The 15677-nt window shown below is 39.7% G+C and overlaps 1 protein-coding gene across 2 annotated transcripts in view; it reads right to left on the bottom strand.

Annotated features, from left to right (window-relative positions):
- Positions 1–777: 777 nt before the first annotated feature.
- The window catches only part of PPP2R2D (protein phosphatase 2 regulatory subunit Bdelta), a 54238-nt gene continuing 39338 nt past the window's right edge, over positions 778–15677 (bottom strand). For both annotated transcript variants that reach the window (XM_075935240.2, XM_025178191.3), the window contains 6 exons: positions 14431–14543; positions 7690–7867; positions 6039–6203; positions 4327–4496; positions 4158–4249; positions 778–2882 (listed from right to left, as the gene is read on the bottom strand). In XM_075935240.2, coding sequence (XP_075791355.1) covers positions 2603–2882; positions 4158–4249; positions 4327–4496; positions 6039–6203; positions 7690–7867; positions 14431–14543 — 998 coding nt within the window. In that variant the 3' untranslated portion in view covers positions 778–2602. The remainder of the gene's footprint in view (positions 2883–4157; positions 4250–4326; positions 4497–6038; positions 6204–7689; positions 7868–14430; positions 14544–15677) is intronic.

Raw genomic sequence — 15677 nt, forward strand, 5'->3', positions numbered from 1 at the left:
AAGTGCCCAGGCCCACTGCAGACAGAAGTCGCTCTGGTGGGGAGGCCAGAGCAGCCTCTGTCTATGGGGTTCCTGGGCTCTCTATAGTCAGCTCTGCTCCAGCCGGGCCAGAGCAGCACCTGTCCATAACAGGTCCCCTGTAGGGCAGAAGCAGCCCCCTTCCTACCTGTCCAATGTTTCAGCCCCCACTGGTTAACCTTTACCAGTAAGCCTTACCCGTTAAGGCTGAGGCTTACCGTTTGATCAGTTAAATGCTCACATCCCTCCTCTCTAATAGGCAGAATAACATTATTTAGTCATCCAGTATGGACCTTACAAATACTTAAGCCTGGTCTGTACTAAAAAATTAGGTTGGTATAACTACACTGGTCAGCGGTGTGATGCCACACCCAAGCTGTATCAAGCAAACCCAAGTCCCTGTGTATACAGCACTCAGTCAATGGAAGAATTTTTCTGTCAGCCTACCTACTGCCTCTTCGGGAGGTGGATTGCCTACGCTGATGGGAGAATCCCTCATGTCAACATGCATACTGTCTGCACTGAAGCACTATAGCAGCACAACTATTCCACTGTAACAATTTAAGTGTAGACACAGCCTTACTTTGCTCATTGGAATATTAATGGGACTAATCCAGCTACATTTGGTCATTTCCCTTTCCTAAGTAGTATGCTAATTTGATATGTAAGTCTACACTGAATTATGCTGGGGGAAAACTCAGCTAGAATTTAAATTTAAGAGCAAAAATAAGAAAAAATTGTCAAGATACACAGAACAAGTTCAGGTAAACATTTAAAATTTATTAAACTTTTTGGTCAAAATAATTGAACAAGTATATACAATCCCATTGTATTAGCTCTATTATGTATTTTAAGAACAAGGTCAAATCTAATGCTTAAATGACCTAGTTCTACAATTCAAGATTTGCAAATAGTGTCACAACCAATATACAGTATAAGATTTTTATTTAAACTTTATTTGTAGAACCCCCAAAAGTTAGCTGTATTTACTAGCTTATTGTGAACAAGAGTGGCACTATGGACATTAATTGAGAGGGTAGGAACAGACATTTTTCTCTTGCATATCTTATCTGATTGAGTAATCATAATACACCTTCATTTTATTAAAAATGGAGTGTAAACCACACTTCTGTATTTCATCAGGGAAGCTCAAGGGGCTAATTTCTGAAAGAGACCTTTGATTTTGTAGGCACATTTCATAGCCCTTATATATCTAGGTAACGTAATGCTATTAAAATGTGCCTACACCCTCACCTGTTCTGGGTGAAAAACTGATGGATGAGTTCTGGACCCTTTTTAAAAATAGTACCAAGAACTATTCTTTAACCTCCTGCTGTCAATGGGAACAGACATTACCACAAATGCATTTCACATCAGTATGTAGCCTCCACAGAGCCTGATCTCTTGGTGTCTTTGTTAGACTATGTTATAATTTATTTTGTTGTGATGCTGCTTAGCATAAATTAATTATTTTAACTCCAATGTGAAATTCAATATATATGCCAAAATTTTAATTTAAAATAAAGTATATTTTTTTCCAAACCAAAAGTACTGAACAGGTGAAAAAAAAGTAATGTGCATAAAGTATGTGTCTGTCTCAAACATTTGAGAGGACTCTGTTAAACTGGATTTTTAGTTTTCAAAGCAGCAATTTTATTGAATATTTTCAGTTATTTTTCCTTCTGTGCAAGATGGTCTCTTACTATTATGGCTCTAGATGACTTTATACCAAACTTTTCAATCTCTAACTTTTTTTGCATACAGTATATAATTTTACAGAAAAACAACCTAATGACAATTCCGTGGAAACTAATTTCAGAGTTTGAAATATTTCATGTTATACGAAACTTCAGATCTGCCTGTCAAAAATCAATGTTCTGGAACAAACTTGTCAAATCTTCCCATCAGAATTTTTTTTTCACAATTTCAATACATGCGATAAAAAAATAAAAAAGACTGAATACATACTTTCAGATTTAAAAACACTTTTTTATAGTTTGTTATTTTTATTAAGTGGTTTACACCCGAAGGTGTGGTTATAGATACAGTTGGTGAGTAAATATACATGGAAACTTGCCTACAAATCCAACTCAAGACCTACCTTAGTGCTCAGAGATAAAAACACCTAAGCCTAGATGAAAGGCCAGAGGAGGAATGTTTACAGGCATAAAGCACAATATATGTTTTGAAAGGCCCAAATATTACAGCAGAGAAAGAGCGCGAGAGACAGAAATTACATTTTTTTGACAAATTTTCTTCTTGGGTGTTAAATTTTTGGTCTATAAACTGGAAAGGAAGGCTCAGACTTAAATAAATACATTTGAATATTGGCCTTTATTGAGTACTGTCCATCAATTCTGCTTCTAGTGGGCTTTTTCTTGTTGAAAATTGCAACTCACATCCCCCCCTCATTGAAGGCAGAACTACACCATGAACTCAAAATCAGGCAAGCTTCTCTCCTTTATCTATAAAAGGAAGTAAGTGCATCAATGTTCTTTACTGGTAGGACAACAAGGCCTTCTCTTTTACAGAAACAACTGAGCTTAACTATGCAAGAAGATGACTGTCCTCAAATAAGCCACCTTTAGTTAATTTTGTCCTGGAATATATACAAGTTATTGGTGGCAGCTACAGCAATGATGTTCTCTGTGGGGTGCCATGCTGTATGAAGGATCTTCTTGTTGAAGTCCAGACTGTCAACACTTATCTCATCTTTCTTTCTCTTACCACCTGTACACACTTTGCGTGGCTTTAAGATGGCACGAGGTTTGCTACTTTCTCTTGATGCTTCTAATGTAATATCCCGTCGTGTGTTACGATCAAACATCCTAAAGAAATTGTTGTAGGAGCCAGTCATGATAGCACTGTTCAAAACCAGAAAGGAAAGCATTTTACTGGATTTACTAGTGACCATAACACATTAGTCCACTCCAGCATTCCTCTAATTTACTACTTCTGCGCACAGAATGAATGACTTCCAGAGCTCCATTTTAAGACTAGCATTACGTTCCTTTCCCTCTTACTTCATGTCCTCCCCCTCATTACTTCTCCTTTGATCTGTCTTCCCACATCATTTATTTCATATACCACATTCACCACTTGCCTCTTCTCCAGCTCTCTTCCCTTTCCCCTCTCGCCATCCACTTTCACACAGGCAAATCACTTGTGACTTTTCCCTTCATTAGCTCTCTGGATCAGCACAAAAGGAAGTGGCTGGTGAAGCAGCAGGACCCTCTCCCTCACAGTTCATAGCAGAGCTGCTCCTTTTCCTAATATAGCACTATCTCTATATCCTCCTTATACTACAGCAGTCAGGGGAAAAAGTCCTTAAGCAACCACCCAAATCCAGCTAGCAGTACCAGAAAGGCAAGACATTTCTCCTGTACTGAAGACTCATCTATTTATTTAAAAAATGTGTCTTGAAGCCCATTGCTACTTCCCAGATACCTATTATCTCTACCTCCCCAATGAGAGAAAATTATGAAGACTAATGCAAATATCGATATTGTGAAAATTTAAGAGAACAGTATAAAATAAACTAACTTCTAATATCAAAATTCTATACTGATTGGATATACTAGAGGTATAAAGAACTTCTCTGGGGTGGAAACAGTGCCATAGGTTATGCAAAAAGAATGAGATACCTTTTTAAGTTCAGTCAAAAGAGTTAACAGAAAATGACCAACTTTGTTAAAGATATTTAATTCTTGTATTAACAGAAAAACAGATTGACACCGCTCCTGTTTGGGACATGATACAAGGGTAGGATTGCTATTATTATAAGTGAGATTTTTGCTATGATCCTAATAAGCTTTTTGTTTTGGTTACAGATGTAGCTGCACCTCTCTCCCCTTTCTTTTTTCTCCCCGAATGTACCACTTCAGGTGTTAGGCCTCATTCCTTTAACTATCCAAGGGTGGAATTTTGCAATGCTACAGTTCTCCTATCAATAATTTCTACCATGTGAATGGTTAACCTGAAAGCATCACCCTTACCAGGTGATGCTTACTGGTTACAGTTAACCAGCAGGGACTGAAGCAGCATAGCAGACAGGCCTTGAGGATGCATAACATAATATAAATCTATGCTGAAGTGTTTTCAGGATTGGGCACTAAATTTATTTCACAAATTAATCTTACCTGTCAGAACCATTCCAGCAGCATTCAAACTTGTCAAAGATGCAGTCATTTTCATACAGAGAACAAAGCTTGCTTCGAAGATATTCATGAACCTTAAAACATTTAATGAAGTATTAGACAGACTTAAAGAAAATGATGCTTTTTAAATAAAAAATTATGAAAACTGTACCTGATATGTCTCTACAGGCCTGTTTTCCATATTGAGATCCCACACTTTAACTGAAAGGTAGTCTCTTGTCATCATGTATCGACCACTGTGACTGAATTTTACATCAGATATTGAAGAAATAATTTCTGAAAAGAATGATCTGCTGCTGGGATCTTCAGGCTCTTCAAAAACTGTAAATTAAGGTGTAAAGTAAAACTTCATCCAATACAACAAATTTTACAAATGGCAATGCTATTCAGTATTTACATATTTTAAAATCATGGACCTGAATACTAAGTCCCCCATTTAAAAAAAGAAAAGAAAAAAAAGAGATCATAGCCTGGCTTAGTTTTGTGGGGATTTTTTTTTTTTTTTAAAAGGTGATCTTTGTTTAAAAAGGCACTAAGTTCTGGTATATCTAGACTATCAAGAAACTGCAATTCTTGGACTTTGGGAATGAACATTAGAGAGGAATTAACCAAAAAAAATGTATAGGAATCTAAATTAAAAAATAATTGCTTTTCCACTAGGACTACTTATTATGATAAAGCAGAACTACAAAATATTAAATATGTACAATAATAATGCATCTCCAGTGTACATTCTTTTCTAGATCCCATATCTCAGTGGTGCTAGAGAATATGCATTTTATAAAGCAAATATAAATTGCATCACACACAAAATATATTGAAAGAGCACGTTTGTATTTACACTGGAATTGCAATCAGGATCTAGGTCTACTTTTTTGAATCGTGCTACTTGGTGATGTTGAAAGTTCACGTACTCTTTATCCTTAAAATCAATGACAATACAAACCATTTAATACCAAGAGAATACCACCAAAGTTCGTTCTTATAAACCTTGTATATAACCATCACAGACTATGGTACATTTTACAGAGTAAAGAAAGTAAACAAAAATGATAAGCTAGACTGGCTATTGACATTTCCAGTTATATAAACTCTTCATCTTCATATAAACTAGGCTGGCTATAAAGGATGTTTAAAATATTTCTCTTCTGGAATAAAAAAATTGCTCATCTTTTCTACAATATATGAGCTTACCTGGAAATATCAATGCTATTTACGTCAACCCCAGGAAGGAGTGATATATAAAATTATTACTATTATGCAACCAAGAAACAACAGGCTGTGTGTAAACATGGGCCCTATTCCTTATGGTGGAAATATAAAAGCTTTCCTCACCTATATGAGGCTGTGTGGCTCAGTGGTTAAAAAAACAAAAAAACAAAAAAAATCACACACTGGCCTTTTACCTCTGGGAACTGGCTTCAAATCCAGCACAGATCACTGTGAATAAAATTCATTCCGATAGCTGTAAATGGTCACAAATGAAATGGGTTCTGGCAGCCTCAGCCCAGTTCCTAATGCACAAAGGTAGATGTCAATAAATTGCCCTGAACTGGCACTCGTTAAGCAGATACCTTTGAGAAGCACCAAGACTGAGTCTGGACAGAAGACAGGTCTCACTGGTGCCAAAAGCACTTGAGCCACATCGTCAATTGTCTCATGCTACACTTCTGCTTGTTGATGGCCTAGAACAAGACAATTAAAATGTTCTATTCTACAAAACTACGACCCCTTACCTTTGTAAGTTCTTTACCAATTAGCAGAATTTGACATTTTAATGTTTAAATAAGTAGAACACCGTCTCCAGGAAAATGTATCAGACAAACAAGTTTATAAAGCAAAGAGATATTTTAAATTACTTACATTTTGAATGCCTATCACAGAGGGCAGAAGAACGCATATCACAGAGTCGTATAGTTCCTTTACTACTACTGTAGACAAACACATTACAATGATGTGGGTGAAACTCTGCAGCAGTAATCACTTCTGTCAGTTCTTCCATATTAGCAGGCTTAATATCTACAATGTCTGAAAATTTGTTTGTAAAGGTGCCAAATAGCATCACGATTGTTTTAAAATATAATTTCAAAAAAATTGTTAATTATGGCTCTTGTATAATTTTAGAAGCATAAGGAAAGTTCATCTCTTCTGCTGTGGGGACATTTACTCATTGTAAAAGGATATGAGTAAGAAAAATAATCCTGGGCAGATGCTAGCATCTGTACCCAGTATCATGCATAAAAATATCTGAGTGGAAATTTTTTTGCAGGATCTTACCACTGAACATTGAATGGCCTTTGTTCCCCTTATGCTGTAAAACATCTTAAATGATATTTTATATTTCTCAAATCTTTGCTTTTATTGAAGACACTAATGTTATTTGCCAAAAATCTCTCTTAATTGTCATGGACCATTTTGGCCTGAAATAGGCAAACCTTAAGCCATACCAAAAGGGTCACTTTCAGCATTGTCTACAAGACATATCCATTCTTGGTGTGCAAAATTCTAAAGTGTCTATTTAATTTCAAGATAAACAGAATACACACAGGTGACACACTGAATACAACAGGAGGTAGCACTCTAGCAAAATGGAATCCTTTATTTTTTAAATATATCATCAATAATCTCATTTAATAGAAGACTGATACTCACAATTAAGAAATATGATATAACATAGCATTTCAATTCGTTTTCACATTCTGATTTGCAAAATTACACTACCTCAACCCAATATATGTCCCAGCTTGGCGCTTTCCATTTCAAAAACAAGTTTCACTGTGAATTACAGCATTTGAACTAAGGATGTTAAGCGGATAATTCACCAATTGTGTAATCGATACAATCTGTTGAGAACAGGGAGCCCGGCTCCTATTACATTTAAAATGCAGAGCCTCAGCAGGGTTAGCTCGCATTGGCTCTGCCTCCCGTCACCTAAGTTGGTCCCCCCACCCCCCTCCCCCCGTAGGGATATTAAATTTAGATTAATCATCTAATCTAACAGCTGATGCAATTTGCACCGACCATTCGATTAGTCAATAATGGCGCCTGTCTTTGAAGTGTAGCAACATCCCTAGCACTGCCACTTTGGAGCACCCACTTCTCTCTCCTCCCTACCCCCTTGCTGCCTCTTTTTGATAGAGGCAGCTGGGGAGGGGGAAAATGTGGAGGAGGGGAGCAACTAGTGTGTCAAGCAGTCATTCACCTCCCTCCCTCCCAGTACCAGCTCCTGCTTCCCCACCCCTCCATGGTGCTGCTTCTGACACAGAGGTAGCAAGGGTGGGGAGGGAGTGAAGAGTCTTTCAACTACCCAATAAGCCTAGGCTTATCAGGTACTTGACTACTCAAGTAGTCGCTTACATCCCTAATTTGAACTAGTGTTTAATTATATGACTGGAGTTAAATGAAAGTATTTAGGCGCTTATGTTTAGTAAAAATGCAGAGAAGCACTTTTCTATTAAAAGTTAAAACACAGAAATGTATATACGATCATAGAATTCATACTGAAAAAGGATACTAAAACTTCTATCTGTGATTTCTAAATGCCATAGGTTAATTCTTAGGTCATCTGCAGAAAGGTATGTTTCATGATCACTATTTACTGAAATAGAGTTTATGTGATACGTGTGTGCATTTGCAAATATCCTTCGGGGACTTGCTTCTACCATTAGGTCCATGGGTTTCAATATTGGTACCTGCAAAGAGCAAGATACAAAAAAAAGACAGTTTTCATTTGCAGGGAAAAACATCACTATAAAGGCAAAAGAAATAGTAATTTGTGATTCATACATTCACATTAAAGATAAGTTATATTCAACTACTGTATGTAGTCATTTTTTATTATGTAAAAATTTAGATTACAGTATAGGGTTGTAAAATCCTGTTTAATTGGCTATCCCGTTAAACATATTGTTTAACCATTTAATCTATTAAAAAGGGGAGCAGGGGGTAGCTCCAGCACAGCTAGAGATCTCTCCCGACCTGCCGCTAGGCTGGAGCCCCCCCGAGGACAAAGGCTGCTCCGGATCGGATGCTGGAACAGCATGCCTGCCCCCCACCCCATGGGGCTGAAGCAGCGCCCTGCCCATGGTAGGCGAGGAGCTGTTCCAGTCCCTACCAGTTAACCTTAACCAGTAAAATCTTTGCACCCCATCAAAGCAATCAGATTCTCTCTCTTTACTGGAAGAGCATTCATTTAGTTCTGGGGCACTTTCAAATCCACTGAGCAAAAAAAATATGTAGCAAAACAGTTGTCGTCCTACTTTGACTTTCCATATTAGCACACAAACCAGATCCTGGATTAACTTTTTGCATTTCAAACATGTAAGGCTCTCCCATACCTCCACCATGAAGAGACAAGTACAAGTACACGTTTATACTGAACAATTTGGCTATCTCCAATTTGAAACTAACATATCTGAAAATACATCTTCTGTAATTACTTTTAAAATCTATAACTGAAAGAAATTAGCTAACCAAAAAAGAGCTCAGATTGTTTACTTTGAGCATCTGATAGCTCTTGGTATTCATGCTATTTTTCCTCTAAAAGTCAATTAATTCCTTGCACACATCCATCAGGCAGACTCAAAACTCTTAAAACATTTTAAAATGGAATGAAAAACAAAACTATTTGAAGGATGAACCACCAGAATGTGGACTTTTAGAATTAGAAAAAAGTTGGTTAATTTAAAAATTAAATCATTTTGACCACGTACTCATAATCTGATACTCTTCTTACTAAATTGTTGAGAAATTATTTTTAAACACACCAAGAGGAAAGCTAAGAGAATCATTGTTTTTTAAAAAAACAGACGAGAGATTTCTGGAGCTGCCACATCTTGTTTATCAAAAACATCCTTTTTCTTACCACTAATGATGTGTCACATTTTAACATTTAAGGTAAAAACAAAAAATATAAGGGACAAAGTGGCATTCTGAGATGAAATGGAAAAAAAATATTTGAGGGTATATGATAGGGATGTTAAATATCGGGTAATTGAATAGTTGATTAACCTTGAAATTCTTATCAGTTACTCAATTATTCTATAGTACCCAGGTGTGGGGCCGGTAGCCGGTGAGCTCCAGCCCCATTTCTGAGGAGCCCCCTGCCACTCAGAGCTGTTGCCTCCGTATCAGGCGGGAGATGGTCTGAGAGGGCAGCCAGTTTAAAAAACCAGGTCCTCTTGCCGATCTGCCTGTTGCCCTGCACTGCTGCCTCAGACACAGAGGCAGCTGTGCAGGGTAGCAGCAGCCCCTTTCCGGGGGACTGGAAGGGGGGTTTAGCTTCAAGACCCGGCACAAGCTGGAACGGAAATGGGCTGCCTGCTCGCCTGGCTCCTAATACAATTTAAATGGAGAGCTGCAGTGGGGTAGGTCCTGGACCCAGAGAGAGACAGGACTGAGCTGGGCTGCTGGTTAGCCTGCTAAAAAATTTATTAGTGGGCGGGGGCGGGTGGAAGAGAGAATGAATATAGTCTATAACATTAACCTATAAACTTTTGCTTATTGGTTAATCAACTACTCTATTATATCCCTAATATACAAGTCTTATAAAAGACAATCAACATTCAGAAACACTTGGATTAATGTAATTAAAGGTAAATTAAACAAAATCTAAATTACAATTAATTACAATTAAGTGTGAAATTTTCCTTGATGTAAAACTCTGCACCAAGGCTGCAGAGGAAAAGTGGAGCACATGAGCCACACAGAGAGCTTCAACACTCTGTATGTCAGTTTGGAAGATCAGTGTTGAAAGAATGAGGATGGCTATGTAAATCCAGTAGGCCTAACACACCAAGTGTACAGGAGTGACTACAACTACAATTCTGCAGTAGCTGCTGTTGGAAGGGGAAGGCTCTATGCACCACAGTAGGGATGTTAGCGTATACTTAGGTAAACGAATAACCGATACACCTAGGCTTATTGGTTAATCCTATCGACTACATGCACTTCCTCTCTCTTGCTGCCTCTGTGTCTGGGAGTAGGGTAAAGTGGGATGAGGTGCCCATGAGGAGATGGCTTTAAGCAGGCTCCCCACAAGCACCAGATCTGACCCCCCACCGTGCTGCTGCCTATAATCGAGAGGCAGCAGCGTGGGGAGGGGGAGGGGAAAAAGGGGGGCAGCTGGAGCAGATACACACAGGGAGCAAACTTTCAAGTTAGCTCCCCATGCATATGGGGTCCCACGGACCCACCTGCTCCCCCTATTGGCTGCCTCCTACAGAGGCAGCAAGGGGGAGCAGGCAGGCACCAGTACTGGGGATAGCCAGCTTAAAAGCCAGTCGTCCTCCCCGGTCCCCAGCTCCGCGGTGTCGTCTGTCCACCGCCTCCCCCCACTGCTGCCTCTATCAGTGTTTTTTAAACTGTGTTCTGTGGCACACCAGTGTGCTGCAAGGCAGTCGGAAGTGTGCCGTGGGAGAACAGAGTTCAAAATATCTGCCCGTAAAGGGGCAGGCAACCTTTTTTTTTTGCTCAATAACTTCCTTGCCAACCCTTTTTGATGGGTGGTGCTCAACAAAAAATCCTAGGTGTTCCTCATAAAAAATATTTATTGTTTGGTGTTCCTTGGTCTTAAAAAGTTTAAGAAACACTGATATATCAAATGTAGCAAGATGGGGGAGAGGGAGGCAGGGGAAGGCCTCCATGAAGCAGTCTCTGTCCATGGGGGTCAGAGCTCCCCATGGACAGAGACTGCTCCTCATCTCTCAAAGCAGTCTCTCTCCATGGGGAGCTCGGACCTGAAAGGACAGTAGCTGCTGCCACCCTGTGCTGCTGCCTCTGTATCAAAGGCAGCAGCGCAAGTAGGCAGACAGCCAGTCCATGAGGGAAGCTCCTTTTTAAACTGGCTCCCCTCATGGGCCAAGTGCTGCCTGCCACCCTGTGCTGCTGCCTCTAATACAGAGGCAGCAGCGAAGGGTGGCAGGGGGCTCCCCAGGAGTAGGGCTGGAGCACATAGGCTGCCAGCCCCACCCCCAGGGACTATCAAATAGTCATGTAATTGCTAAAGTGTCATGAGGTTACATGACTATTCAGTTACCCGATATCTAACATCCTTATACCACACTGATAAAACCATAAACATACATTCCCAGCATCTAGTTATGTGAATGAAGCAAATTTCTTCTAAAAATGCACAAGAAAGAGTTAAGTAAAATTCACCTACTGAAATCTAAAATTAACTTTTGAGACTATAATGTGAAAAAGAAATGTCAGGTGAACCTATTAAGAGATCACATGTATCATTCCTGGGGAACTGATTATGAAAACATACAAGTGTAAATATCACCAAATTGGATATTAATATGTTCCTTTTATAAATTACCAGTAAAATTAAACCCTGAACCACTAAGATTTCTAGTAAGTGTGATATGCAAGTAGTTTTTACTACTTACCAGTTATAGGACACTAAGAAAAATATTACTTACACATTACTTGCTTTGGAAACAAAAAAAAATGACGAGCTATTTCAGGTTGAAACTCTTAACAGCGACTCCCTGGTCCGGCAGCATCCGTGGTCCTGCCAGACCATGAATGTTCCAAGACCAGAGAGTCCCAGGGGAAGGCTGGAGGCTGGCCTGCCTGGCTCCTTGCAGCTGGACTGCTATGTAAAACCCGGCCGGGCTGTCTGGCACAGCCAGAAGCTCAGTGCACTGTGGCAGAGCTGCCTGGTATGGCCAGGAGCCCAGCATGCAAGGAGCTGGGCTGCCAGACTTATCAAGGAAAGGGGTGGGAGGTGAGGAAATGGCAGGGCAACTGAGCTGGCAATGGAGAGGGAGCCGGCCAAAAGCCTGTCCAAGTTGGGGAGAGAAGAGCGCAGTAGAAAGGGGGCCGGATACAATCTCCCCTTGGCCCAGCAAAATCCCTCATCTAGGACTGGTAAGGTCCTGAGGGTGCCAGACCAGGGAGGTCCAATGTATATTGCAATTTGATTGGGTTGTGACTGGTTTTGGTAATTCTGGGTTTTAACAGCCTCAGTAACAATAAACACATGATCAAAAGTATAAAACCTTCTTGTTTCTGCTTTCAAAGAATTTTTACAGTACAGTAGAACCTCAGTATTAAGAATACAAAATTACAAACACTGATCAGTCTACCACACACCTCATTTGTAATCAAAAGTATGCATTCATGCTACAGCAGAGACCAAATGCTCCCACAAACAACATCAGAAACAACAGAAGTACAAATATAGTGAAGTACTGTTAAACATGTATATCACTACAAATAAAGGAAATGTTTTTAAAAAATTGACAAAAAAAGTGTTTATGCTTGTTTCATTTAAATTAAGATGGTTAAAAGCAACATTTTTTGCTGCAGTAATATTTCAAAATCAATGTTCATTTGTAAACTTTTGCTCAGACTTATGAAAAATCTCCATTCCAGAGATGTTTATAAATGAGGTTCTACTGCATTATGTCTTGACACCGTGTTTAATCATATTCTTCCTGCCATAGCTTTATATTTTAAAAGGGCAAATCAGGACTAGGAATGGATCCAATTCTTAGTTTATGATGCAACAGAAGCAAATGCTATAAATAATATTACTCTACCGATTAAAAACATTAAATTTACAAGCACTAAATCAAAACCATTAGGAAAACACTTCTTTACAGTTTCCAATTTCAGAACAAGCTCCACTCATTCAAATACAGCATCCAAAGACTCCTGCAATGAATCCTTAAAACAATTACATTTAGACCTAGATGATCCACGTGGCCAAACATAAGTTTCTTTTAACTAACTGAGTTGACCATTATCACTTAAAATTATTTCAAATTATTTTTCCACCAACGTCCAAGATAACCACCCTATTTTAAGTGCAAATTAATCGTATGTGCCTCCCCTTGGAAGCACTGCATGGAGCCCAGGATCAGTTACAGTCCCCAGCTGACCGCGGGCTCCACGCAGCACTGCCCCTTTAAAGCACTGCAGTGGCGCATCAAAGGGGCAGGGCAACACGGAGCCCAGGATCAGCAGGAGTGCCGAAGCTGATCCCGGGCTCAATGTTGTGCTGCCCCTTGGAAATACCGCCCCAGCAACTCAAAGGGGCAGCACATTAGGAGCCCGGGATAAGCTGGAGTCATCAGCTGACCCTGAGATCAGCTACATGGGAAGCCCAAGATCAGCTGGGAGTCCTCAGATGACCTTGGGCTCCACAGCTTCCCCTTCAAAATGCCACCTCTGGCATTTCAAAGGGGCAGCTGCCATGGAGACCACGGTTAGTTGGGGACTGCCCAGCTGATCCTGGGCTCCATGCAGCATTTCCCCTGAACCCGAGGTCAGCTGGGAATCCAAAGGGGCAGTGCAGTGCAGAGCTCGGGATCAGCTGGGGACTCCCCAGCTGACCCCAGGCTCCACTGCCCCTTTGAAACATGTGGAGATGTCGTTTCTAAGGGGCAGCTGCCACACAGCTAGTCCCGGGCTCAGCTGTGAGGCGGCTGCTCCTTTGAAACGCCGCCTCTGCGCATTTCAAAGGAGCAGTGGAGCCTGGGGTCAGCTGGGAAGTCCCCAGCTGATCCCGAGCTCTGCACTGCACTGCCCCTTTGAAGCGCCGCAGCAGCATTTCACAGGGGCAGTGCAGCATTAACACCTACGATTAATACATTAAAAAATGTAATACGTTAGTCCTGGACTGCGTTATTGCAGGCGTTAACACATGTCAATTGACAGCCCTAGTGACATTTATGAATCCACACAAATATTGCAAGATGGTTCACTAACAGAACAGGTTATTCAGGGAGATGAGATGTAAGACATTGTCTAGGTTAAAAAATAGTTTAAAGAATCTGTAATGTTAAACTGATCATTCAAAAATATTCTCTCAATTTCAGTGTCTTCTATAAATTATTTATATGACTGAAAAGATGCACCTAATGAAAAACTGTATGTATTAATTTTAAACAGACTTTAAAAGCCCTATATTTACAACAACATTAAGATATTCCAAGATGTCAGTAAGAAGCCAGCCACAAAATATTTGAAGCAGTCTTGTCTTTAATCTTTGCAAAGCATCTATGCAGTGTTTTATGGGACCATGAATTACTGAAACTTCAATAATGTCTTCACATTTAATTCTGCATGTTTTGTATGATCGTGAAATACCCAGTACACTTCTGATTCCACATAGTACAAACTGCAACATAAGACAACTTTATACATGAATGTTTCTTTTTAAAATGTACAATGGTGAACTTACACATTCAAAAAACTAGATTTGATTAGAGTCACAGGAAAAGAAAAACAAAACATAACGTACTCGTAGTGCTGTGATTCTAAATGGATCCCGAAGTCGTCCATCTTCATCTTTCAAGTTATACCCTTCAGCTCTTTTATCCCTTTCACTTATTTTCCATAATTTAATAGTTTTATCTAAAAACAAAAATTCACATTCTTGAAACTGAAATTACAAAATTAAAGACGTTTCAATAAAATATAAAGTTACATGCCAGATTATGAACTTTCCAGGACAGGGACTGTTTCTTTCTTTGGATTTCCCCTGTACCAAATACTAAGACGAGGCCTTTGAGTGCTACCATAGTAATACCGTTATTAAAAAACACACACACTGCATACTGAAAGTATTTTACTTTGTATGAGCTGCTTATGGAATCAATCAGAATTCTGTCATTAAAGTTGCCTGTTTTAGCCAGTTATATACAATGTTCAAACATAATATAAATGTAAAGCGTTGTTAAAGCTGGGAATACATATCAGTAATGCAGAGCTATTGTTATACCCCAAGCAAGCAAGATAAACCGAGGAAATTTGGAATTAAAATAAGAAATGCAAATATGTTACTTCAAGGAAATGCACAGTTAAGGCCCCCTAAATGCCTTAATTCTGACTTGTAGTGAGTGCCAGCATCAAATAATCATCCAAAGGGTATTTTAGCATTTGATATGCTGGATTAGATGAAGTTCAAGCAGACAATAGATTTCATATTTTCTCTCATGATTTCTCTGTCCACTATATATTAGAGTTGGTCTGATCTAATTAGCTCATCACCTAATAAACCATCTTGTTAGTCTTTAAAGTGCTGCATAGTCCTGTCTTTGGTCTGACTGTGTTTGTTCAAGAACTCCTCCTAAACAGCAAGAGCTAGGAACATCTAATTCCAGCTTCCTCTTATCATAACTTAAAGCAAGGCAAGGGTCTGGTTGTGCCTGGAAAATGGGATATGCCCAGAGAGGAATTGCTTCTCATAAAACCATAGAGAAAGGAGACAATCATCAGACAGGTGAAAGGGACTGACTGGGGGCACCTCATCTCCCATCCAGAACTGCCCCAGTCCCAAGCCTCATGCTCTCTCCCAACACCCTTTAGGGAGGGTGGGGTCAAAGCTCCCTCCTTGTTGATTTGTATGTGAATACAAAAACGAACAAACAACAAACACCAAACACACACACACCACCACCACCGGCGACAATCACCAGGAGGGTGACTTGAGCATGTTGGCTCCCATCCTGTCCGAGACTACCCCAGCCCCAAGGTTCCTACTGCCCA

Source organism: Pelodiscus sinensis, chromosome 8, assembly GCF_052426305.1.
Source record: "Pelodiscus sinensis isolate ZL-2025 chromosome 8, ASM5242630v1, whole genome shotgun sequence".
In the NCBI taxonomy this organism is placed as follows: Eukaryota; Metazoa; Chordata; order Testudines; family Trionychidae; genus Pelodiscus; species Pelodiscus sinensis.